General features: G+C 47.1%; 2 protein-coding genes across 3 annotated transcripts in view; one reads left to right on the forward strand and one right to left on the reverse strand.

The window, feature by feature from the left end:
- Nucleotides 1–393: 393 nt before the first annotated feature.
- Nucleotides 394–15,045, reverse strand: Clrn3 (clarin 3). The gene is made up of 3 exons (XM_036184911.1): nucleotides 14,817–15,045; nucleotides 5,057–5,236; nucleotides 394–665 (listed from the first exon to the last, which is right to left on the reverse strand). The coding sequence occupies exons 1-3, from the start codon at nucleotides 15,043–15,045 to the stop codon at nucleotides 394–396; spliced, it is 681 nt and encodes a 226-aa protein (XP_036040804.1).
- Nucleotides 15,046–23,184: 8,139 nt separating this feature from the next.
- Nucleotides 23,185–26,349, forward strand: part of Ptpre (protein tyrosine phosphatase receptor type E) — a 148,175-nt gene continuing 145,010 nt past the window's right edge. For both annotated transcript variants that reach the window (XM_036196978.1, XM_036196967.1), the window contains exon 1: nucleotides 23,185–23,491. The gene's annotated coding sequence lies outside the window, so the exon portion shown is untranslated. The remainder of the gene's footprint in view (nucleotides 23,492–26,349) is intronic.

Consider the following 26,349-nt stretch of genomic DNA (forward strand, 5'->3'; position numbering starts at 1 on the left):
CTTTGTTCCTACAGCGGAGTGAAATAACTGGTCCTTCCTAAGGACAAGATCATGGGGGCTACAGTCCTTTGAGATGGTCACAGGAAAGGCAAAAACTCAGACCTTTATTACTGTGGATAACAAGGCCAGGAGGGAAGGGCCTGTAGGCCCCAGACCACCCACCTCTGGGAGCACACTAGACCACACCCTTCCCCACTCATTACCCTGCCCTCATGAGAAAACTCTTTCCAGGGGGATATCCATGGAGAAGCGTGCAAGCATTGCCTAGGAAGGACATGGTATCATGGTTACAGAAGGTATTGCACCTGACAGTCACTCTACCATGCAGATTGTCCAGAGGAGCTAGCCAGTTACTACTGGCAGAGACAGTGCGAATGTGATGCCAGATGAGACTCAGAATAAAATGCCGTCCCTGGGAGCATATTCCACTGGCTTCCTCTGCTCCTGCTTCTGCTGGTATCGGGCCTTCTGATAGAAAATGATGATGACCACAGTGACAATATTCAGGAGGATGACAAGCAGAATGAGCCAAAATGAGTATCCATAAGTGTGGGTTGTTCTCTTGTTGATGGTTTCTGGGTAAAGCTTCTGGGACAGGTTTTCTGAGAGATGGTTGGACTCTGTATTCCCCACGAACAGTACCATGGTCAGGAACACAAAGGATGCTGAAAAGAAGATTAAGCTTCATAAATGACACCATGAGGCATTCTTAACATTATTTTTGTCCGTACATGTGTGCATGCATGCATGTGCCTTTCTGTGGTATATGTCTGAATGTGCACACATGTATATATATGCACATATGTGTAGGCCAAGGGACAACACCAGCTGATTGTTTCTACCACTTTCCCTTTTCTTTCTTTCTTTATTTTTGCAGAGAGGTCAGGGTCTTCCACTGAACCTGGAACTCTCTGTTTCAGCAACAAGCCTCCAAGATCCCCCCATCTAGTATCACTGTCCACCCAGGGATGTGGTTACAGATGTACACCATGTTGCCTGGCTTTGTTCTTGGGTGCTAGGGATCTAAACTCAGGCCATTATTTCTTTGCAGTGATCACTTTATTCATTGAACCATCTACCTGTTCTTGTGATGCATGTTTTAAAGTTATTTTAATTTTTTACATGTATATGAACATGTGACTGTGTGAGCATATGTACATATATGTGTAGGTAGCCACCCAAAGGGACCAGAATAGGTCATCAGATCCCTTGGATCAGATGTTAGAGCGGTTTGTGAACCACCCATTGGTGGAGGGGCATGGATTCCAACTTAGGTCCTTATGATTAGGGACTGGGCAGCAATCACTCTTAACTGCTGAGTTATCCCTCTAACTGTGCCCAGTCCCCATGCATTTTTAATACCACTTGTTTTCTTTATGGAATATGTAATCCATAGGCATTTATTGAATAGCTACATGGGATTCTACAGTGTTTCAAGATGAAGGAGAATGTAAAAATAATATGTAAGATACAAACTTGATTCTAGGCACAAAATTCTAAATATCATTCAGGGAAGTATCTAACCTCAGATCCCATCAGAAGCTCTCACTGGGTGACTGGCCTATCACAGCCTGTACCCTAGAGGCACATATGTAGCAGGTGTGAGTGAGTGGACAGGGGATGGAGGGTGGATATGGTGAGTGTAGGGGGAGGTGTGAATGGACCAACCACACTTGGTAAAACACCAGCATACTGGATGGAAGAAGCCACCTCCATAAGAGCAGGGGTGGGCAGTGGGTCACCCCAAACTGTGAGGGGTGAGTCCCATCACCAGGAGCAAGAGAACCACAGCCTCTGGAGTGCTGGGCATGGACACAGGGAAGCTCGGGATAGCTGCTGCAGCTAGTCCGCTCTGTGTGACTCAGCCAAGTGTGGCCTTGAACCAGGAAGTATCTACAGCAAAGCAGACCAATAGCTGTTTAGATGGGTGAGAGGCAGGTAGTAACCAGGAGACATGAAGTCTCTCTTTGAGCTGGTGAAAATGTTTGGAAAATGATGGTAATGATGTCTGCAAGTGGCTAAGAACATGCCCAAACCCAACGAACTGTATATTTTAACTGGGTAATGTAAGTGGCAGGTGATTCATATACCAGGGATGCTGGAATGAAAACCCTTTGGGAGGAAGGTGAGGATGAGGAGGGATACTCATGCCCAGGTGGAGCCTGACACATCAGGGGAATCCCCAGGATGAAGTCTTCTGGGATCCTTCATCTGCTGACATACACAAAAACGTGCACAGCTTGGTGAAGTCTCAGGCATCAGTTGTGTCCCAACCCACAGGCAGGGAAGCTCCCCAAATGGTCCTCTGAGGGAAGCTAATTAGGGGGGTTTGCATGAAGAGAATGTTTGAACAGCCCTTGATGACACACCTCACCCACAAAATAATGGCTTTATTTCTTAATTATTTGCATGAACAAAAGTCTTGTTCCTCTGATGCTCACTGCGCGCCTCTCACACCTTCATTATCCTTCATTTTCCTCTTGTGAAGTTTCTTATAAAAGCTTAATTAATCATAAAGGGGTGGAATGAACACAAGGTTAATGCCTTTACCCTAAAGTGGACTGTCTGGAGCTTTGATTTGTACAGGGAAGGTCTGTAATGTAGACACCTTGCCTATCTGGGCCCCTTAGAGGCAGATGCCTGGAGCCATGGGCTCCACATCACTTCTAGTTTAATTGATTATCTATCCTTCCTTCCTTCCTTCCTTCCTTCCTTCCTTCCTTCCTTCCTCCCTCCCTCCCTCCCTCCCTCCCTTCCTCCCTCCCTTCCTTCCTTCCTTCCTTCCTGCCTTCCTGCCTTCCTGCCTTCTTGCCTTCTTGCCTTGCTTGCTTCTTTCCTGAAATATTGGAGATTAAATCTAGATCCTTGAATACAGTAAGCAATTACTCTACCACTGAATCACACTCCAGCCCTCTTTCATGATTTGTATTGAGCAGGGCCTTGAACTCCCTCTGCAGCCAGACAGGTCTTGAACTTGGTGTGTGTGTTTGTGGGGGGGTGTCTTCCCACCTCATCTTCCTAAGTACCTGGGAGTACAGGCCTCCATCTAGGCCTGGCTAGCTGCACAACTTCTCCAGAGCTGTAGACTGGAGGGCTACTGGAGGCTGGAGGCAGGCAGTGGTGAGCTGTTTTTCAAAGCTTGGGGACATGCACTTCTGGAGGATCCCATCCCTGCTGGGCTATGATACATATTCATTGCTTCCTGTGTTCTCCAGTTGAAGATGCCTGGAGCAGACAGTTTGTGACAGTCTCTCTAGATCCAATCTCTTCTGCGCCTACCTTAAAATCCTCTGTGGCCAACTCTGAGGCCAGTGTGGGCTGAGGTCAGGGGGCACAAGCCTCAGGCGGTGTTATTGCTACTTCTTTCCCTTAGAAATCAACCAAGTAATCCACTTCCTCTTCTACTCACTGGGCCTGCTCACCACATGCAGCCCAGGAGAGCATGGGTAAGCCTCGCTCTGCAGGGGATTTTGGCATTCTCCAGGGCCTTAAAGTCAGTCTGACAGTAGCCCTCCCTCACAGTGCCCCAAAGGCTAGGAAGCTACATTGTCAATGATGCACAGAAGCCCTTCTGCAGGATTAGCCTCTTGCAAACCAGTTTCCACTAAACCCTGTAACCCTCCAGATAAGGGCAGAAAATTAAAGGCTCTCTGAGGGTGTGTGAGGATAGAATCTGGCTTAGTGAGCATCAGGACACAAAAGGCTACCTCCAACTCCTATGCTTGCCCAAAGGCCTCCTCCAGACCTAGCTCAGAATGCAAACCTGCCCCTTACATACCCCTTCCAGGTTTTTTGTTTGTTTGTTTGTTTGTTTGTTTGTTTTTTCTGCTGACATCACAGTCTCTCCCTCTGTGTTAGAATACCCCTGAGGCAGAAGTACTGTGAGAACTCTCTCCCTATAGTAGCTCTTTGTGGCTAGACATAGGCAGGCTGAGGGGAGACTGTCCAGACTCCTTTTTCTCCGCAGACATATATGGAGCTCTGACACTTGTACAGCAGCCTGCCCTCCCCTGCAGGGGAAAGGAGATGAGGCTACAGCCTCAAGGGGCCAGCTGACAGCCCCATGGGCTGCAGAGAGGCTCAGCCTAGCCTCCTGCATTTCCCCTTCTCCTCTGGGAACCCACTCCTCCTCCTCCATATGCCTCTGAGGCTGGAGAACAGCTGAACCTGGACCCAGGTCCAATATAGACAAGTGTTCTTCGCCAACTGGACGGGCCAGTTTATCTTTCTGGGCTTCAGAGACTGATCAGGCCATGTCAAGGTGTGAGTCTAAGAGAACTGGGCCCAGGATGCTCTCCGGACTCCTGGGATATGGCAGGCCTTTCCTCTAGAGCTGCTGCTGGTAGAGTCGAGGGTGTGTACAGACAAATGACGTTTTAGAGAACTGACTCAACTGTGTAGCTACAGAACACTCACTGGGAAATCAACATATACAATGATGAAGAGAAACAGATTGCCCACAATGTGATCTCCAAATCCAGCCATGTCTGAGGCCTCTGCTTCTGTTGGATCCAAGCTGCATGAGCAAGACTAAAGAACAAGTCATTGCTTACCCTGGCAGTGAGTGAGGTCTGGTGGTTAATGGAAGGCCCTTGATGCTAGGGACCTATATCTGGATTTGTAACCAAGTCCCTTAACCTGTGCTTCTCAGTCCCACTAGGCAGATGTGGGGGTTGCAGTGCATGGACAAAGCCCACAGAGTCTTTTGTCTGAGTCACAGCATAATCTACTTCCCATGTGGACTCCATCCTCCACCCAGGTACCCACCCACAAAATAACAAAATCACCTAGCAACCACACGGCACCCTAGCCCACAAGAGGAGTGTTGGCCCCAGATGGCATCCTCCCTTGCTCTGTGGCTTAGCCACCCAGGTATGGCATCTTGAGAGTCCAAGTTTGCCTCTTGTGAAGGCAAGAAGAGCAATGTGTATTCATGAGCATGCATCAGTGTGTGTATGTGTACACCTATGTGTGCATGTGTACACAAGTATGCATGTGTATGCCCATGTGTATGTGTGTGCATGTATGTGCACTTGAGTCTTCTCAGGAAACTCACCACTGAGTCCATTCCAGGTATAGACGCCCGTAGGACCCAAGAATGTCTGGTAAGGGTTGCTGATGCTGTTGTAGAAGGTGAACACTGAGCTCAGTATGGAAGCTCCCAGACTCAGGATCAGGAATATGACGGCCACCAAATGCAGAGACTTCTGGGAAGAATTGCCCAATATCCCTAAAACTAAAGCAACATTTGGTGAATGCCCAGTGCAGAATACAAATCCTAAGTGCAGCCAAGCTAGAGAAGGTGTGGTGTCGGAGAAGGAAGCAGTATACCATTCATCCTGCAAGAAGAAGATGGCACAAACTGGAAGATGGCTCAGTCAGTAATGTGATGTAGAAGCATGGGATCTGTGTTCAATCCCCAGAACCCCCCTTAAAAAGCCAGCTGTGGGGGCAAGTGCTTGCGATCTCACTGTTGTGGAGACGGTTGAGACAGGTGGATCCTGGGGCTCACTGGACAGCCAGTCTAGTTGAGTTAGTGAGCTCCAGGTTCAACCAGAGACCCTGTCTCAAAAACCAAGATGGGCATCACCTGAAGACTAGCATCTGGAGTTGACCTTTTAGGAGTTGACATTTTACCTCCACATGCACATATACACATGTGCATGTGCACCTGCATATACACTCTGAGTGCACATGTACAGACAGGAACATACACAAACACACAAGAAGAAGACCGTATCCATCACGGCAGGCCAGTCAGTGGCTTTACTTGACTGCATAGCCACAGTCCTGAAAGTGCCTGGATGTTCATGTTAGTTGTCAAGTTCTAGCAGAGGGTGTCCTTCATGCCTGCAGCTTCCTTACCAGTGATCTCTGCCCTCAGAGCCTGGCCTGTGGGAGAGGTGGCAATTCCATCTCCACCGCTTTCCTTCGGGTCTGAGAATTAGTTGCTTCTGACAGAAACCCTTAGGGTGGGTCACTGTGCAAACTCGTGCACAGTGGGGATCCCATAAACCCCGTGGCTGGGAAGAATTCAAGGAGCCAGGAGCAGCTGACAGAGAAAAAAAGCTGGATAGTAAGGGCTGGCGGAAACGACCAGAGCGCCAGCTCACAGCTTACAGTGGAGACAGGAAAACATTTCTTGCTGGGGCAAAGAAACGTCATTTCCCTGGGTCCAGACTCCACGTCCCTGTCCCTGACTCACTGAGACAGCTGGGAACGCAACCCTCTGATTCACCCTCAGACTTCTGTCTAAGCTTAAGGCACTTCACAAAATAGCACCTGCATGTATCTTAAATGCAAAGAAGCTCCATGGGGGTTCTACGCTCATGGAAAACACGATGCAGGTGCACTGGGCTATGAGTCATCAGACCCACAGGGCTCCTGAGCTCTAGCAGCCATTTTCCAGGGCATCTAGCGCCCCCACCTCCTGCTCTACTCCCACACAAAAGACCAGACAGGTGTGCTCTTCCTAGGTGTGCCGAGCATCTCTCTAATGGTTGTCAGTATATGTCAGGATCCCACATGAAAGTATTTAGAGATAGTCTACGAAGGCCCAAGGAAAAGGCAATCAGGGGAAAGATTGTTGTGCCAACAACAGCAACGCTGACAAAATCACTGGGAACTGCATGCCACAGTAGCCACGGAGGGGTAAGTAAGAACTAGCCAAAGGCTCCTTCTTCCTCTTCTTCCTCTTCCTGCTTCTCTGGTCCCCACAGATGTGGAGACGTTTACATCCTTAGCACAGCACTGCTTTAAGGAACAAGAAGCAGCCAGGCAGACCTGGATTCTTCACTTCCAGGACCGTGTGTGCTGGCTCCCATGGGACAAGAGGAACTTCAAAGCATCTGTTGAACCATGTCCTACCGTTTGCCACCATCACCCTCTCTTTGCAAGGTGCTCCTCTCTGTCCTGGACTGAGTATTGAGACGTTCTCTGTGGGTCATGCCCTTAATTTCACCCATGCTCCTGATGTTCAGTGTAGAATCTGCACACCATGCGCCTGGGTCTCCTTTCTAACTCTTCAAGGAAAATGAGTGCCCCTATGTGACTGTGAGACTTGTATAAGAAATGGGGGCCTGGAGAGATGGCTCAGTGATTAAGAACACTGGTTGTAATGGCAGAGAACATGAGTTTGATTCCTGCCACCCACATGGTGGTTCACAATTATCTGTAAACTCTAGTTCCAGAGGGAGTCAACAGCTTCTTCTGACTTCCATGGGCACATGACACACACATATACATGCAGGCAAGCCATAAAATAAAATTAGTAATTCTTTTTTTTTAAAGGAATGGTCTTTACTGAACTGTGTTTCTGAGAGATCTGAGTGGACCCAGGACCCCAGGATCTGACATTTACCTTGAATAAGAGTATGTGCTCAACCCAGTTTGGGTGAAATCACCTTGTGTTTTTGTTTTTGTTTTTTGTTTTCTTGAGCTGAGGATCAAACCCAGGGCCTTGCGCTTGCTAGGCAAACACTCTATCACTGAGATAAATCCTCAACCCCATCATCTTAAATTTTAAGTCCTCATATTTATTTATCTAAATCTGCAATGTCCTCCTACTAGACAAAGTAGGCATGAAAAGAGGTGGGACCAAAAAAATTGGGCGGTAGCAGAAGTCCCCCATGAAGATAGAAAAGGCACCCTGAGTAGCGTGTGACTGAGCCCAGAACAGGCATCTCCTGGAAGGAAGTGGCCTGAGGGCAGCAGCAACAGATACACTGCTTAACACAGGGCACTGGCTTAAAGGGTAAAGGGATGTGCAGGAAGAAGGAACAGGAGAGACAGGAACTCATAGCATGTGATAAACATCAACCCCAGGAGAACAGAGCCTGCAAAAGAAGAGAAACCCCAGCTCAGCAGCCAGTGGACCATGACCTCCCACCTCCACTGTAGAGCATTTCACTGCTCAGATGCACAGGGGCAAAGCTCAGCTTCCATAGGCAACACCTCCTTGTCACCATGGTGACTGGGCTTTTCAGTGACTTCTGCCAGTGACCCCTTTGGGTGGGGGATTGATCCCTGTCTTACATTCTCTACCCTGTAGCCCAAATGAGGCTCTCAAAGACCACCTGGACTGGGGCTGCACTGCCCCTGACTTAACCAAGTGGTGTCTCTTGCCTGCTTCTCCACACTCTACGTAGATGCCATGTTTGGGAGGTTTTGCTGGTGCTAACTCAGTACGTGCTGATTTTAAAACTGGAGGGAGGTGACATCAGAAGGAGAATAGGAAAAAGCAACAGAGCTGAGGCACACCCAGCCAGAGGTCCAGGCGGGTCCCTGTGGATGTGTCAACCATTCATCACCTCAAGGTGGATCCACTTCCCCTTCCCCAGCAGCCAGGTCAGGAGGAAACCCTTGATCTCAAGGGAAGGTGGCTGGGGACAAAAGAGCTTTCTCTCTCCTTGGCAGAGTTCTGCAGTCAAGGAAATAACTGGAATATTTAAGTCAAGAGCAGAAACCTGAGTGTGAGGAACATGCCCTGTGTCCCAAACACCTGGAATTCTCTTGAGTATCTCTCTACCTCACGTGCTGACTTAGAGCTGTAAGTGATGGATGTTCATTTGCAACTGGAATATTCCATTAGAAGGTGACCATGAAGGGCTGCCAACATGGCTCAGTGGATGAAATGCTTGCCCTGAAGGCATAGAGGCCTCGGATCAACCCTCCCAGAGCCCATGTTTAAAAAAGAAGCCAGGCACAGTGCCTGTAATCCCAGCCCTGGGGAGACTAGCTTGCTTGCCAGCCAGCCCAGCAAAATCAGTCTGTGAGCTCCAGGTTCCCTTAGAGACCTTGTCTCAAAACACAAGGTGGAGGGGGTTGGGGAGATGGCTCAGCAGTTAAGAATGCGTACTGTACTGTTCTTGTAGAGAACCCAGCTTCCTTTTCCAGCACCTACTTCGAGGCTGTCATTACAGGGAGCCAATACCTTCCTCTGGTCTCTTTGAGCTGCTGCATCCATGTGGTGCACATAAACTTACACAGGCACACATAATATACACACGAAATTAAAACAAAAACAAACAAGACGGGACATAATTGGAAAACATACATACATTTTGACCTCTGGCTTTCTTGCATATGTGCACACATATGCAAAAGCACTTGCACATGACACACATGCACAAAAAGAAAAAGAAAATGACAATCAAATTTAGCTCTGCCTTGACTTTCAATAAGATTTAGCAGACGTAATTTTCCAAAGAGAGTTAATTTGGGGCTGTTGACTCATACTTTCCCACGTACTTGGGGGACAATTCATCTTAATTTTAACTGCTGCATTGTAAAACTTATTTCTGAATTCCATGCCCCCTAGGTATGACAGCTACGTCTTTCCAGCTCCTGCCTCCAAATTCAGACAAGGATAGCTGAAAGCTTGGTGAGAGTTAGCTGGAATGCAATAACAATAACCCTCCCGGCATCTGACAGCTGCTCCCTCCCCATAAAATGAGCAGATACATGGCGTTCTTTTTCTTTCAGGGGACAAGCTTCTGAATCAGGAGTCCCCTCACAATTGGAGCTAATTGCCCTGATTCTGGTGTCCTCAGAAAGAGGCCAAGAACAGGCAGCCGCAGAGAGGACAGTAGATATCTCAGCTGGGCATCCAGACACCCAGCTCCCCACAGGACAAGATTCATTCACTTAGTCCCAGCAGCCATCTGCCCTCCACCTCCAGGCCTTGTTTTCTGTAAGTTCACAGACATTGAGTGTGATGGTTGAGACTCTCAACTTACAGAATCTAGAATTAGCAGGGACAAACCTCTTTGCATGACTGTGAGGGAGTTTCTAGATTGGGTTAAGTGAAGCAGGAGGATCCACCTTAAAGATGAGCACCAGCCTTCACCCTTCCCCTGCTTTCTGTTTTCTAACTGTGGATGCAATGTGACCAGCAACCTCAAGATCCTATCTTGGTGACTTTCTCTACTGTGATGGGCTGGGTTTTGTCAGATATTTTATCGCAGAAATACAAGTATCTAAAACTGATTCTTCAGACGGGAACTGACTCCACTCCCTCAGACACCTGGCCACCAGGGACCTGACTCAGTGTGATGCTTACATTAGTGGGCATCACAGCACAGACAGATCTTAGAGCAGGACCTGGGCCCTCCCAGGAAGTCACAGCTAGCATCTCAACCTCTTGGACAGTTGCTAAGATTGTCTTGGGAGAAAAGTGACTAAAGCCTCTGGTTTGGCTCCCTCTATTTCCTCCATCTTCCAATGTGGCCATATCTCTGAGAAGGGAAAAGAGTAGCCAGCTCTTCTCCAGGAGACACATTCTGATACACGAGATAAAGTCAGAGTAGAGAGGTAAGGTTTTCCTATAGTCTCAAGAAGTCACTTTCATTTGTTCTGTACTTTGCAACTAGTTTCTGTGGTTGTGTTTACCTTCTCAATTCAGTTCTGTTTAATAGTGCAATGTTGAGATCACAGAAAAGAAATAAGAGCCAGTGGAGACTGGGGACAAAGGAGAAGCCAGACCGTGACAGCCCATCGGTGATAGTTGGTGATAGTTGGCCCTTGGCCTAAGTGCAGAGATCATATAGCCTGACATTTGCCCTCAGACTGCCTTGGTTCATTTGTAAGGTTATGTCCTAAGCTGTCACAATAAAAAAAAAAAAAAAAAAATCAACTTCAAGCAGCCTACTGCCAAGGGGCATGAAAGTAATGCCCAAAGCTGTGTCAACCTAGTATCTGGCCAAGGCAAGGTTGGGGACCATCAACCCTGAGTCAGAATTACAATCCTTTTGCCCTAAAATCACCCAGTGTATTAATCACTTCTTTCATTGCTACCATCAAGGGCTTAACAAAGGCAGTTTAAGGAGGGCTTATTTTGGCTCACAGTTTGAGAGTACAGTCCACCATGGTGGGAAAACATGGTGGCAGGAACCTGAGACAATTAGACACACTGCATCTGCAGTCAGGAAGCAGAGAGACAGAGGATGCTGATGATCAGCTCACCTCCATTTTCTGCAGTTCAAGACCTCTGAGATGACGTCACCCAGACTTAGTGTGCATCTTCTAACCTCAATTAACCCAATATAGGAACTCCCTCCCAGACACGCCAAGGGCTTGTCTCCCTGTTTCTCATCAGGTTGATAATCAATGTTGATCATCACATCTGATATTATGAATTGACTAGAATGTCCCCCACCTGCTCAAATTTCAAGGCTTAGACTCCAGCCTGTGGCACTGTTTTAAGGGCTGTGGAAACTTCCAGAGACACAGACTGGCTCCGAGAAGTAGATTATTAGGGGTAGACCTATGAAGGCTATACCCACTTTGGTTCTGGCGTGTGTTCTCTGCTATGTGAAGAGACTACCTCACACTCCCACCATCACAGCTGAACCTGCTCTGCCATGCCTTTCCCACCATGATGGGCTGCAATCCCTCCGGAACCAGGAACCAAAACTAAACCTCCCTCCTGTACGTTGTTTTTCTCGGATGCTTTGTCATAGTTACATAGAAAATAATGCATCTAATAAGATTTTTTTTTAAACAGGAGGGATGGGACCTGCATCTGGAATTTTTCTTGTCATGAGAGGCCAAGTGCAGTATAGCACAAATCTTAAAAAGTCTTATTAGTAAAATCAAACCTGGTGCCAGTTATTGGGGTTAATGCTGAAAGATCAGAGAAGAAGAACAGGCCACAGCTAACCTTACCTTGCCAATTCCTCAGCTGATCTTGTTTCCACAAACTGGAAGCCTCTGAGTCTTCATCCAAATGGATCTCAATTGAACTGCTGCTAAAAGCCTACAAACTTAACCAGCCTCTAGTTCCTGTTCCTCACACCTCATAAAGCTTTCTGTTTCCTGCCATCACTTCCTGGGATTAAAGGTGTGTGTCACCATGCCTGGCTGTTTCTAGTGTGGCTTTGAACTCACAGAGATCTGGATGGATCTTTGCCTTTCAAATGCTAAGATTAAAGGCATGTGTGCCACCATTTTCTGGCCTCTATATCTAGTGGCTGTTCTGTTCTCTGACCCCAGATAAGTTTATTAGGATGCACAATATTTTGGGAACACAATATCACCACAGTGCAGGGAGTCTCTGTAGCATCCAGGAGATTGTATCTCCAGGCCAGAGTCAGTGCCATGATAATGTGGCTGATGAAGTGTCACGTGTCTACTAACTGAGATGCTCTTGGGACCAAGGTCAAAGAGACCTAGTGCCATGAGAAGAGAAATAGCATTCATTGAAATACCAAAATAATTCTGTGAAGATGTTTGGTCTGGTCAGGATGTAGGCTGGGTAATACTGGAGATCCCATTCTGAGGGATGCCACAGCCACATGACACATTGCCCCATTCCTGCCATCCTGGGGAAATAGTACAGATCATGCCCCTTAAGCCCTGATAGCATTCTCAGAGTCTAGGTTAACTTCATTCGAGATCCTGTTATAAAGCATTCAAGAGTCAAACTGGGGGTGGCAGGAGGAGGCACACCCTGTGAGTGTGAGCACAGGTCCTCCTATGAGTCCATGGAGCTGTGTTCCTCACCCCACCTCTAACTGTTGTGGAGACTTACATGAGTGCAGGGTGTTGCGTTTTGGTAGAAGAGGAGCTTCCCCTTGCCCTAAATAGAGAACACTTCATGACAGGAACTGTGCATAAATCCTATCAGTTCCTAAGTCTAAGACCTTCACTCACATAGCTGACATTGTGAGCTTAAATTATACAGCTGGAACTTTAGGAGTAGCAGAGACCATCCACTCCTGGCTAGACAGAGCTAAATGGTCACTTACCTGGGTATTAGACAAACCAGGATCCATCTAGCCAGCCTGAACTCATTGCCAGCCCAATTCCACAACAGAAAGTTTCCTCACTGGGGCTGATTAGGCATCACCTCCATTCATTGTTGACCCATTGTTGGCTGGATGATTTTGACACTTTAAACCAAATACTATTGCCCATTCTGCTCTTTCACTTCAAACTCTGCAGTCCAAATAGACATAATATGTTATTTCCCCTGCCAAAGTATAACAGGGCCTGGTGATATACATCACTGCCTGAGGATTTCAGCCTGTCCTGGCCTTAGCCACAAAGCTCAAAACAAGGGGAAGCATCCATCTACCACTGCCAAACAGGACTATGCATATTTCATTTTATACAGATTTAATTTCGCTACCAATGATTGGCTAATGATGTGCATTGCAGCCCTGACTTACTTGTAGGCAAGCTAAGTGTTCCACTGTAAATACTGGATTCTGTTGACAGGGTAAGCAATCTTTAGCATTGCCTACATGTTCTAAAAATAACTTCCTGTCTGGAAGAACTGTTTACATGTTCAGGTATGGAAAATTCCATAGTCCCTGAATGGCCCCTAGATGCCAACCAGCAACTGTGCAGCATCTTCTTCCACTGGGTGCTTGCTTCCTCTGTGGCAATGGGAGGTTGGACAATGAGTTTGAGGGGTGGTTAGAGTGTGGCTTTCCAATAGCAAAGGATAAAAACAGAGAGAACCAAGCACAAGTAACACAAGCATTCTGCCTCTGTTGCTACACTAAGGGCAAGGACCGAGTTGGCATTGACTCCCAAGCTGTGCTCCCCATGACTGAAGCTGTCCCTGTTCTCCAGACACCAGCTTTCTCCCAGTCACGTAGGGCTGGTTTGCCAGGCCTGCTCTTTCTTGTCTTTCTCTGGGCCTCCCTGGCTAGAGACTCAGGGTTTCCGTGGAGGCCATCAATCTCTAGATGGAATCAACTGATCCCAAGTCGACACTGTAGACTTCTGTCTCAAATGTAAAGTGTTTAAATCTGCTGGACGATTCACAAACAAGCATATTTTTGTTTTTGAAAATGGTATCACCGAAGGGGCCTTTGAAACCACAGCTCCTGGTTGCAGGAGAGTCAGTCTCTAGGCTGCGGCCAGCACCAGGGGAAGGGAGAAGCAGCTGAAACCTCAGGGAAAATGTGGTTTCCTACCACTCAAAGACCTATTGGTAGTTAGAAACACATTGCCCTGGATTTATGGAAACCATTTCATTAGTGAATCATAAACCATCTAGAACTCCAACCTGGAGTACTAGCACCCAACTTTACACTGGCATAAGGTAGTAGATTGTGCTTACATACCCCAATTGGCTGTACAGACCCTGCACACATCACTGTGCAATGCAAAGTCCACTTATATGCTATACAATGTACAGATGTGGCTTTCACATTTCAAGAACCATAATGCCAGAGCTCAGACTCTGAAACTCAAGTAGCTGCATTCACTTATTCTTAATAGTTTCTTATTTTGTATCTCTTGAGAGCAAGACATTATTATATCAGAATTAAGGAGCAGATGGGAATTCCTGTGATAGGATTGATAGGAACTAAATGTCATTTCCAACAATGATATATTTTGAATACAAAAGTGTAAGCTCAAGAAGCTGAGAAATACAAACTGGGTGTTGACGTTTTATGCTTTACATTTTCCCTGTGTAAGTATTTATGAACTTCTGGAGAGAGCTGGATACACCTCATCAAAATTCATGGTCAATGTCCTTTAAAATTCTGCTCCTGTTGGCTATTAAACACTGTAAAGCTGCCACATACTTTAACTTAATTATTTACTTGTCAATAAACTAGATAGGTACATTCAAGCCCAGTGGCTGCTAGAATAGTTTAGACTCTAAAAATAACAAGATAACCAGTGCCAAAGAGTCTAAAATAATGATGAACAGTTTTTCAAAATTATGAGTTAGTCCACTGATAGCCTAACTTAGGGCTTTGAAGAGATTGGTTATGAATGGCTCTTTGGTTCAGAAGTAGAATGATAGAAGTCTTACCCACTCCTGCTCTCCCCATTCAAATGAAATGATCACTTACCCTCAAAGTTTTTGTCCAGATCTTGAAGGCCTTCATTCAAATCTTGAGCACTCGTACCACGGAAGAGACCATAGGTGATGATAATGGTCCCATTGGAAATAGCATCTGTGAAGAAAATAGTACTGGTGACCCATGCCTGTGTCCCCAGGATCGAACAGATGACAACAACAGAGCCAAGGCTTGTGACAAAGCCAGATAGGAACAACAAAGTCTTCTGTGTGGTTGGCATTTTCTCAGGAGAAAAGCTCCCTGGGATAAAACAACAACCACTTCAGAATATCTGGGGGCCTTATCATTTGGAGTCCAGTGTTTAGAAAGGAAGTCTAGTATGTGAATATAAAACCTTTGTCTTTGTGGGAAGTTTTATGCTTCTGAACATTGAACTGTGAACAAGGCCATAAAGATGTGTAGACACTGAACTTTGGTCTAGAACAAGCAGTTGCTATGGCTGCAGCCAACCAGCATGAAGGAGGGCTGGGCCATCCTTCCAGGACTTCCTCAATCACATGACTAATTTACAACCTTTATTATGCCATGGAAGCCAAGTCAACCTCCTGTGTCAGGACACAATTTGAATTCTCAAATGATGAGGGTACAGACCTGTACCCCAAAGGGGTGATAGCACAAGGCCCCAGCACCTTCAGGAATCACCTTCTGTGATGGATTTTGTCTTTTACTCAGATTCTCAAAGCAAACTTCCACCCTTCTAGGTTACACATCCTTATTCTTAGACCTTACCAGGGAGGGGTGCCCCTCAAATTCCTCTTCCAAATGGCATCCTATTTGTATATTATTTAAATGATAGCACCAGAGGGTTTAACATTATCAGTCTTTAGTACTCTGCTAAAAGTGGTTCTAAACATTCTTGCTTAGATCTCTGTCTTATTTACTTTTCTATCACTGTGAAGGGACACCAGGACCAGGGCAACTTACAAAAGAAAGCATTTAATTGGGGCCTTGCTTACAGTTTCAGAGGGTCAGCCCATGATCACCATGGCAGCTCACATTCATGGTATTGAAGGAGTAGCTGAGAGCTTATATCCTGAACTGCAGGCAGGAGGCAAAGACAGAGAGAAAGACTGGGTCTGGCATGGGCTTTTGAAACCCCAAAGTCCACCAACAGTGACATATCTCCTCCAACAAGGCCACACCTCCTAATCCTTCCTAAAGAGTTCACCAACTGGGAACCAAACATTCATATACATGAGAGCATGAGACAATGGCGGCTATTTTCATTCAAACTACCATAATCTCTAACTCCTATCCTTAAGGCCCAGCAGTTACCAGTCTATCAGTAGTCATTTCCAGTCTTCAGTGACACCTGCCGATTCATTTCTTGAGGTTACAAACAAGCTCACATCCTATTCTTTAATTTCATTTTTTATTGTGTCCTTTGATTACAGAGCATACCATATGCACATCAGAACCCCATGCTTCTCTTAAATAATCTACTCACCTGTGGGATGAGGATTCTCCTCTCATAAGGATAGAAAAGGGACTGAAAATGCACAAATCACTTCACTTCTATGAGAAAGAGAAACATACAGATAATTATGAAATAATCAGACAGGTATTAAAAATGCAAAATGCAAGGTAAGCATTTGGCTCTATCCAGGACAGGGTAATGGATGCCACACTTCTGTCACTACATAGGTAGATAGATAGGTAGGTAGGTAGGTAGGTAGGTAGGTAGGTAGATAGGTAGATAGATAGATAGATAGATAGATAGATAGATAGATAGACAGATAGATAGTTCAAGTCACCAATTAGCCCCTCCTCCCCCACTGCCCTGGGACCTTAAACTGTAGATAAAGGAAGCAGAAGCAGGAGGACATTTGTATTTGGCTGGAGAACTAAAATTGAGGTTGTGGCTTCTGAGGCATTTGGAGCGTATTGAGCAAGGTTCCAGTTATGAACAAATGCTGCTCAGGAAGCCACCATAATACCCTACAGCTTCTGTTGAAGACTGTGCTGCACATTAACAGGAGGGTGATACTCTCTCAGGCCAGCTGTACAACATCATGTCAGGGATGTCAGCCTCCAGAAGGTTCCAGGGGTTGGACAGTGCTGTAACTTCAAAGTTCCAGTCAACCAGGGCATAGAACTCTTGGTGGATGCTTCAGTCATTCAGGCCAGGAAGCAGAATAAACTGACTGTTCCTTAAGCCTGAGCTGCCTTATCCCTGGAGGAAGGGTTTCTACAGATAACATCCTAGCAAAGCTGAAAGTCATCTAGAACACTCAAGAGCATTGCCTTCAGGCAACAACAAGAAATTACAAACATTACCATTAAATGAAATTAAGGCAGGAAATAACATGGAATCCTTACCCCTCCCCCATCAATAGACGCACACTCAAAGATAATATAGATGTTTAAAGCAGGAGACAAGAGTCAGCAATGCTATTATAACAATGTTCAAGGATTTAAAGGAAAAGGTGATATAAAGGACAAAGGTGTCAATCAGCTTCAGTTGTCAACTTGACACACCTGGGAAGAGGGAACCTCAATTCAGGAATTGCCTCCATTGGATTGACTAGTGGGCACATCTATGGGGCATTTTCTTGATTGCTAATTGGTACAGGAGAGTCCCGCCCACTCGGGGCGGGGCCATCCCTAACAAGTAGGTCTGCGTGAGAAAGGCATCGGAGCAAGCCAGAGAAAGTGAGCCAGGAGGCAGAATTCCTTCATGGTTTCTGCTTCAGTTCCTTCTTTGAGCTTCTGCTTTACTTCCCACAGTTATGGACCATAATTTTTAAGGTGAAATGAGCCCTTTCCTCTCTCTTTGATCTCCGTGTTTATCACAGCAACAGAAAAGCAAGCTAGAACAACAGAAAACCTCTTCAGAGAAATAAATTATATTTTAAAATAATCAAATGAAAATTCTATGATATAAAAGTATAGTAGCATCTGAAATGGAAAGTTCAATGAACAGACGTAACGGAAGACAAAGCACTGTAGGAGAAAGACAGTGGACACACGTCACAACAGGGAGTGGATCTGGCGGAGAGGCGAGGTGGGGGAGAGGGACTCAGAGGGGAGGAGGGAGAGGAAATTGTGATCAGGATGTAATATATGAGAGAAGAATAGATTAAAAAAAAAATTGAAAAAGATCCATTTAGACTCATTGGCTTAGTGACCCAAGAGACAGCATTAGGAGATAGTACGTATATATATCTCCAGCATTTGGGAAGTGGGAGGAAGGGGAAACATGTTTGAAAAAGTAAAGTCTGAAAAATCTGCAACTTTGTTTAAAAAGTTTAAAAGATTTACTTATTTTATTTTATGTATGTGTTTTGCTTGTATGTACATTCATGTATCACCAGAACGCTTGGTACTGGTGGAGGCCAGAAGAGGGAGTCAGAGCCCTTGGTGAACAGAGTTGTGTATAGTTGTGAGCTGCCATATGGGTGCTGAGAACTGAGCCTGGGTCCTCTGTAAGAGCAGAAAATGCTCTTAACCACTAAGTTATCTCTCTAGCCCAACTCTGATGTAAAGAAAAAATTTTTACTTTCAATCAATAAGGTAGAAAGTCACAGTGAGACATTATAAATCACATTTCTACAAACAGTGATAAGGAGAAAAACCAGAAAACAGAACTAGAGGCAAAAAATATGTGTTACCTAACCATGGATAGGCAGTAAAGGGCGAATCTCAAAAAGATTTTGCTGTGTGAAAGAAACTAGAAATAACATAGTGTTTAGAAAGAGCCATCTGCCTATATATAACATACTATCTAATCACATTCCTATAAAGAACCAGAGAAGGCAACACTCTCTGTGGTAACAGACATCATCAGAGTAATGACTATCCTTGTGGGATGCATCATTTTCTGAAAAGGGACAGGAAGGGATGTGTTAGGGAACCAAAATGTCAGTGTGTGTGTGTGTGTGTGTGTGTGTGTGCGTGCAAGTGTGTGAGGGGGAGGGGGTTGATTCTCAGGAGCTATCTGACTTGTTTTATTGAGACAAAGTCTCTCATTAGTACCTAAGCCTCACTAATTTGGCTAGACTAGCAAGCCAAGGAACCCTAGGGATCCATTTGTTTCCACCCCCTCAGTAATGGGACTATAAATAGCTTGCACACTACCCCTGGCTTTTTACCTGGGTGGTGAGTCAACTCAGGTCCTCATGCTTGTGGGACAGGCACTTTAGCAGCTGAGCTATCTCCCTTTGCCAGAAATGTCAGTATCGTGGTAGGGTCATGCATGTTACTTATGCATTATCTCTATTCACTGCACTGTGTCCTTGTGGTCTGCTCATATGAATATAGTTCATCAGAAAAAAGAAACTCAAGAAAAATGAATTAAAATATTGTGAGGACACAGACTAGTGTGTAACTTTCTGGGTTTTGTTTGTTTTTTTCTAGGCAAGTAGAGAGGCATCTTGCAAAAAAAATCAGGCCTTTTGATTTTAGTGGGCAAGAACTGTTAGTATTTGGGCCCAATTCATAAAAAGAGGTACAGAGGGAATAATATTGAAATATTAGAAATTAAAACTTCTGGTATCTTCTAGAGGTCATAAGAACCACACCTCTGTATATGGACAGGCTCTAAATGAAACCACAAACAGTGGATGTTCTCTCTCTTTTTCTCTCCCTCTCTTCTTCATCATGACCTGTGGCCAATCACTAGAGCCCAAATTTTCTCCTAAAGTCAAGTAATTTTATGTTAATCTTTCTGTATATTGTTTAAAAGTAAATTCTATTTGATTGTTTTAAAACACCAATTCAGCCCCCTTTTTTTTGCTTATCCTCCAAGGGAGCAAGCATTTGTGGCCACAACATTTGAGTACAGATGGAAGCCTTCAATCTGGATAAGCCTAAGATAAATGCATTTTACATTATGTTGTGGGTACAAGCCTATGGGAGCCAGAGAGTGGTTTGGAATGTGGTGGTTTGGATAGGTATGGTGCCCATGAATTCATGTGTTCAAGTGCTTGGCTTATAGAAAGTGTCACTATTAGGATGTGTGGTCTTGTTGGAGTAGGTGTGACCTGCTTAGAGGAAATGTATCACTATGGGGGTGGGCTTTGAGGTCTTATATGCTTAAGCTATGCCCAGTGTGGTAGACAGTTCACTTCCTGTTGCCTGTGGAACAAGATGTAGAACTTTTAGCTCCTTCTCCAGCACCATGTCTGCCTGCATGCCACCATGTTTCTTACCATGACAATAATGGACTAAACCTCTGAAACTGTAAGCTAGCCCCAATTAAATATCTCCCTTTATAAGAGTTGCCATGCCGGGCAGTGGTGGTGCATGCCTTTAATCCCAGCACTCGGGAGGCAGAAGCAGGTGGATCTCTGTGAGTTCGAGGCCAGCCTGGTCTCCAAAGCGAGTTCCAGGAAAGGCGCAAAGCTACACAGAGAAACCCTGTCTTGGAAAAAAAAAAAAAAACAAAACAAACAAACAAAAAACAAAAACAAAAAAGAGTTGCCATGTCATGGTATTTCTTCCCAGCAATAGAAACCCTAACTAAGACAGTTACTCAAGAGAAACCAAGGAGTCAAGTCCTTGAGTACAATGGAAGACAGAACACATGGTCTAGTGATGATACAGTTTCGGGAATCCTGCCTGGATGGTACTGTGTTTCAAGGGAAAGTGGCACAGTCAGCTATGGAGGAGAACTCAGGAGGCAGAGGGGAACATGGGAGGCCTCAGAAGAGCTCAGTGAGGCAGAGGAGTCTATGGTTAGAGAGGGACTATGGCTCAGGTACACAGGAATGATGGGACATTTGGCATGGCATGAGGTCCTTATAGTCTAGGATGAGGGGAAGGAATTAGCTGATGCTAATAGAAACCATGAGCCCAAATGAAGAGCAAAGATAATGAAGGGTAACATGTGTCTGAATGACAGGATGTCTGTAGACTTCAGAAGATGCTGAAGAATACCACTTAATTCCTAGATTAACATTTGGGGTCCAAACAGGGCAGATATTACTGGGAGAGAAGCGCCATCTGCCTCCTCATCCTGTTCTCAAGGCAGTCACGTTCCAACAGCAGATGTCTGACTAAGGTAACAGGTTCTATCTCTTGGTGGCTATCAGTCTCTGCCTCCCTGCCTCTGCAGTGTTAACAAGCTTATCAGGGCTTTGAAGCCATCACCACCTTTAGCTTTAGCTTGGCTCTGCAGCTCTAATGACAATAAAATCCAGAGCTGGGTGATATCATTGGACCACTTGGCCACCACACCCATCTAGGCTGTTCCTTGAGGGCATACTCAGGAGGGAGCCACCTGACCCACTGGGCTCTGGGCAGGTAACAAGGCTGCCTGCTGCTGCCTGCTGGGGCCTGTCCTCCTTTGCTCTGGCAGTCCACATGTTCACTGCATGTCCTGGATGTTGAGTGCATCTCATGTTGCAGGAGTAAAGGACAGAGACAGGCATAGCTTGGGCTGATGGCACTTCCAGTCCTGGGGCAAAGAAAGAGAGCAATGACAGACACCAAAAGAGCAAACAATGCTGGGTGTAGTGGCTCATGCCATTAATCCCAGCACTTGGGAGGCTGAGGCAGGAGAATCTCGGTGAGTTCAAGACCAGTTTGGTCTACATAGTGAGTTCCAGGTCAGACAGAGCTGCGTAGTAAGACCCTGTCTCGAAACAAAACAAAAGAGAAAAACCAACCAACAAACCCACGTTCAGTAAGTGATGTCAGTGATGAGGGCTTGTGAGAGAAGAGGGGTGTGAGGCCATTAGGAAGGCAATTGGTAGGAAGGTAGCAAAAGAGGAAGAGGAAAATGCCCAGACAGGAAGGCATTTTTCTCAAGCTCTGAGAAAGAGGAGCTATGGCTGCATTAGATGAGCAGGGGCTTAGGTGCCACTGGGCAAGTTGGGCACAACCTCACTGCCATCAGGATTTTACAAAGCGGGGCCTTGTAAGCAGGGAGTCTGAAACCAAGGGGCAATGCTGTCATAGTTGAGGTGAGCACAGAGAGGGAGAGTAGAGGCTGCAGTCAAGATGCACAGAGATGTCAGGCAGGAGTTAGCCTTGGAGATGAATTAGAGGCAGAGTAAAGGCCCAGAAACCAAGAGCAAGAGCTGGGGCTGAACTGGCAGATGCTGGAAGGAAAGCCAGGCGGTGGTGCAAGGCAGTGGTGCACGATTTTAATACCAGCACCTGGAGGCAGAGGCAGGTGGATCTCTGTGAGTTTGAGGCCAGCCTGGGCTACAGAGCGAGTTCTGTACTACATAGAGAAACCATGTGTCGAAAAACAAAACAACAAAAAGAAGATGCTGGAGGAAGTGAGTTTGTAGGTGTCTGGGATGCTGTATGTTTCTGAGTAATGTGCACATGGATGCTGTTACAGCTCTGGAGAAGCCCCCAGTGGCAGGAGTGAGTGAAGCAGGACAGGAAGGAAAAGTCTTAGGTCCTCAGAGACTGAGGTGTGTGGGGAAGAGAAGGAAGGATGAGCTTGTGTTCCCACCACGGGAAGAGAAGAGCATTCTTAGCATTCTGGAGGGGTCCACAGCTCTTCAGGCTTCCGGTCTATACCTCTGTCCCAGACAGACCCTACCTGACTTAAGATGCCAGGTGAGGTAACACCCCTACACACCTCTTTCTTGCCATCCACCCAAAGTCAAGAGTAAAGAGAATAAACACATCCTTGTGTGACTACTGTCATCCAGCCCACTCTAATACTGTTGGGGGTTGGAACCCCCAACCCCTGTGTCCCAAGGAAAAGTGCTGCCCACAACGGGCTGAGATTTCCTTTATCAATTATCAATCAAACCCTCACCACACACACACAGACACACACATGCAGACATGCCAGCAGCTCAACCTGATCTAGATTATCCCCCCTTGAGACTAAGTTCTAGGTTGTGTCAAGCTGGCAGTTCCCTTTGTAGTCCAAGCGAAATCACTAAGAAATAAGTCCCCAGAGCAGAAGATCGGGTTCTGTGCTCTGCTCCATTGTGTTTTTTGCCAGATATTTCTTACTAATTGTACACCCTCCAGCACCCACCATGGGGCGCCCACACACTCTTTTCTGGGAGGGAGTGTTTGGGACATTTTCCAGCTCTGCCAACTTCTCTGAAGCAGGCCTGTTACCAGATGCCCCAGCCCCGCTTTACCGGATGCAAAGTGCATCCCAGCCAGGCTACTTCCTGATGTCCAGGACCAAGGCTAAATATGAATAGGAAAGGACCTTGAGTTTTCTTTCCCGCTGGTGTGAGTGTCATCACCCCTTGGCACCCTCCCTGGTTCCCTCTGGGCAGAGGACTAGGAGAGGGGGCTCCCCAGAGGGGGCACCGGCCTGCCTCCTCTGAGTGTTGAGGCCACAGCCCCAGGAGGGCGGGCGCCCGCGGTGCGCTCCCAAAGCCAGGCACCAGGCGTCGCCGTCGCCCCTCGCAGCGCCAGGGCCCCGCCCCCGCCGTGGAGCAGGAGCCGGAGACCTAGCCCCGCGCTGGAGGCGGCCGGACCCGCCAGACAGATTTCCTGCTCTTTTGGAGGACTGAGGGCTGCGGGGCTGCGGGGCTGCGGGGCTGCGGGCTGTGGGCTGCGGGCTACGAGAGAACTCGTCGGCGACGTGGGGACCTCGGTGCCTCCGCGCGTCCTCACGACCCTCCCTCGCGCCGGCGGGGACAGCGAGCGCCCCGGAGCGGAGCTTAGCGGGCGGGCGCCCGGGAGATGCGGAGTCGGCGCGGCGGCGCGATCGGCGCGACAGCACCGGTCCCTAGGAGGTGAGTGGCGCGGTGTGGGCGGGTGGCAGAGAGTCTCTAGGTGGCCATGCATCCTGTGCACCTTGAGCAAACCAGGACAGCCTGGGCTACTGTTGCGGGAGGGACGGGTCGTGCTGCATCTGAGCTAGGTCCTTGCCACCCTCCTAGTGCGCGGGGTGCTAGCGACTGGAGATCGCGTGACCCCGGCCACCTGCCCAAGGCGTAGTACCAACTTGGCTACCACCTCGGCAGTTCTTCTTGGTGAACAGCTACGTGGAGGGCGTGTGTTTGCGGGTAGCGACCATAGGAGGGTTACAGTGACCCGGCGACTCGTGTGAATGCAGTGGACACGGGAGGGGATGCCAGCCGGTGTGTTGGGGCTGAGCACCCAGGGCCTGAGACTGGAGCATTTCCAGAAAGTGACTCGAGTTGCGCCAACTCCCGGCGCAGCGTGGGAGCTGCGGGGATGCTAGCGGCTAGTCTGCGGCCCGGTGTCTTTCCAGGCAGGCGTCAGCTGGGGATTCAGGGTCGCGGTGGGGAAACCTGGCAGGTAGCCCAGGTCTGACGTCGGGAATTGCAGTCTGTGGGGTGATCTGAGGAGGTCCTGGAGCCAAAAGCCAGCGGTACCCATCTTGGTGCTTCCCAGGACCATCTGGGGAAGGCTGGGAGACCCACAGGGTCATGAGGCAGAGCCAAGCCCAAGGACCCAGGACTGGATCTGACCTAAATTCCTTCTAGGCATGAAGTACCTTTCTAGAGAGGTTAGACCAAGATGCCTGCAGAATCACACTATTGGTTTATACTGAGTTACGACGACTCTGTAAGTGTTAGAACCTCAGAAACTAAAGGAAAGAAAATAGGTAGTCTTGACTGTGTCACGGAATTTGAAGGAAGATCAGCAAATGATGTTCATGTGTTCTAGAAATTACTGTCTCTGTTCTGTCAGTAATGTCCTTGCACGTAAGAGACTTGTGACCCAAAGTGTTCGGACCTGTTCACAACGATGTTTTTGGGGTTTTTTGTTTGTTTTGTTTTGTTTTGTTTTTGTTTTTGTTTTTGTTTTTTGTCTTTTGCCTACAGCTTAAAGATTTGTGTTTAGCTGAAGTGGAGCTGGGGGATTAGGGAGGGTGGGCGTGTCTTTCCAAAACTGAGGCACTAAACTAAAGGAGCGTGAAACAGTTGCTGGTGGTTGCCAAGGTCGCTCAGCTTTCAGGATATGAACGAACAGAACTCTTTTTGACAGTAGATGGAGTCTGGGGTCTCCCAATGCCAGTTCAAGGGCCAAGGAAACAAAAGGCCAGGTATTGGTTTGCCTAAAGAGGGGTCACCACTGTCAGGAAGAGGACCTGAAGCCAGGCCCTGGCCTCCTGAATGCCACCTGGGGGCTCAGGTTCTTGTTTCTTGGGATTAATGCTGTCTGTGACTCATCATCACCCCCTCGACACAAACCAACAGTTTCCTGCTTTGGAAGTTGGTAGCAGTGATTTGTCTCACTGAAAGGCCAGGTCATTGGATAAACTAGATTGGATAATCCAGAACCCCTCAGGTAAATCAGCCCTGAAGGTCAATGAGGGAGGTGCTGGCCTTGGATGCTTCCTGGAGCCTCTGTGGGGTCACAAGAGAACAGAGAAGGCCATTGGTTCTCAGGCTGGAAATTCATTGTTCCTGCTCTGTAGGCACACTTGGCCCTGCAATACTCCTGGGTCAGCAGCTCTGTGGACCTTGGAGGAAGCCTGGAGGAAGACCTGAAACTCTGTCCTGGGAGTGATCTCTTCAGCCCCAGGCGTTCCGGCATGCAGCTCTTTTAGCCCTGAGGAAGTTGAGGGCAGTATGGGAAGGGGCATGAATCCGTTTCAGTAGGTCGAATTGTGCTTCTCTGCACCAGACTGTGCCTCCTCTGTGGTCCTCATGGCTCCACCATGGAGGCCATTAATTGAAACCATCCCCTGCTGGTCAGAGGAGGCAAATTTATAGGCTGAGGCACGCACCTTCTGCAGTACACCTGGTACTTTCTCCTAAGGCATCATGTCCCAAGTCAAAGATGTGCCTTTGTGTCCTCCCTAATTTCCCATAATGCTTCCTTCATCCTTCTAAATACACTAGCTTCCTTTCTGCTTCAGAAAGGGGTGCTGACCTGGGGCTTATGTTAGGACGGTGCTGTGAGTTCAGTTTCTGGAGCATGTATGCTTGTGTGAATGAGCAGCTGTGGCTTACATAGACGTCTGTTACACTGCATATTGATGTGCACTGGATCACAGAGAAAGGAGAACAGTCCATACGGGAGCTGCAGGGCCAGATCTTAAGGGGAAACTGAACTGAAGAGACCCTACAAGACCTCCCAAGGAGGCAGGTTTGGGAGCAGTGAGGGAACAAGAACCGCATGCACTCTCTTCCCTCACTGATACATTTTCTCATTTGTGATGTTTGAGTCACACTCAGGGAGGCTCTGCTCCAAAACAGAAGTGAATGTGGCTGTTAGGAGAGCGCTGGGTCTCTTCAACACTTGAGTGTCACTTGAGAAAGTCCTGTGCAATGTAGGTCGTCTTTGGCTTGCTGTCTCCTAGCGAATGGATCTGTGGCCTAGTCTCTCCTGAAGGCCCCCTACTTTCTAGACCACAGGACATGGAGCGTGTTCAGCCTTCAGCTCAGTTTACTCAAGTGTCTACGCCTCCCCCAGATCTTAGACCCTCTGCCTCTTCCTCTTGGTTCTGTAGAAGGACAATTGGCCCTATCCTCAACTACTTGTTCGAGTCTATTTTAGGTTTCCATTGATTCAGTTTCAACTTTATTAATATACAAATAAAATCACATTTCAGTACAAATAAAATATCACTATATTTCCCCTTTTCTATATTAATAAAAAGAAAAAAAGGAAAAAA

This window comes from Onychomys torridus, chromosome 1 (assembly GCF_903995425.1).
Source record: "Onychomys torridus chromosome 1, mOncTor1.1, whole genome shotgun sequence".
In the NCBI taxonomy this organism is placed as follows: Eukaryota; Metazoa; Chordata; class Mammalia; order Rodentia; family Cricetidae; genus Onychomys; species Onychomys torridus.

Excerpts from the sequence above, each read along its gene's own strand:
- Clrn3 (XM_036184911.1), bottom strand. The coding sequence starts at position 15,045 with ATGCCAACCACACAGAAGACTTTGTTGTTCCTATCTGGCTTTGTCACA. Across the intron at positions 5,237-14,816 it reads TCTGGACAAAAACTTTGAGG|TTTTAGGGATATTGGGCAAT; the intron begins GTAAGTGATCAT and ends ATGTTGCTTTAG. Across the intron at positions 666-5,056 it reads TACCTGGAATGGACTCAGTG|CATCCTTTGTGTTCCTGACC; the intron begins GTGAGTTTCCTG and ends TCTTCTTTTCAG.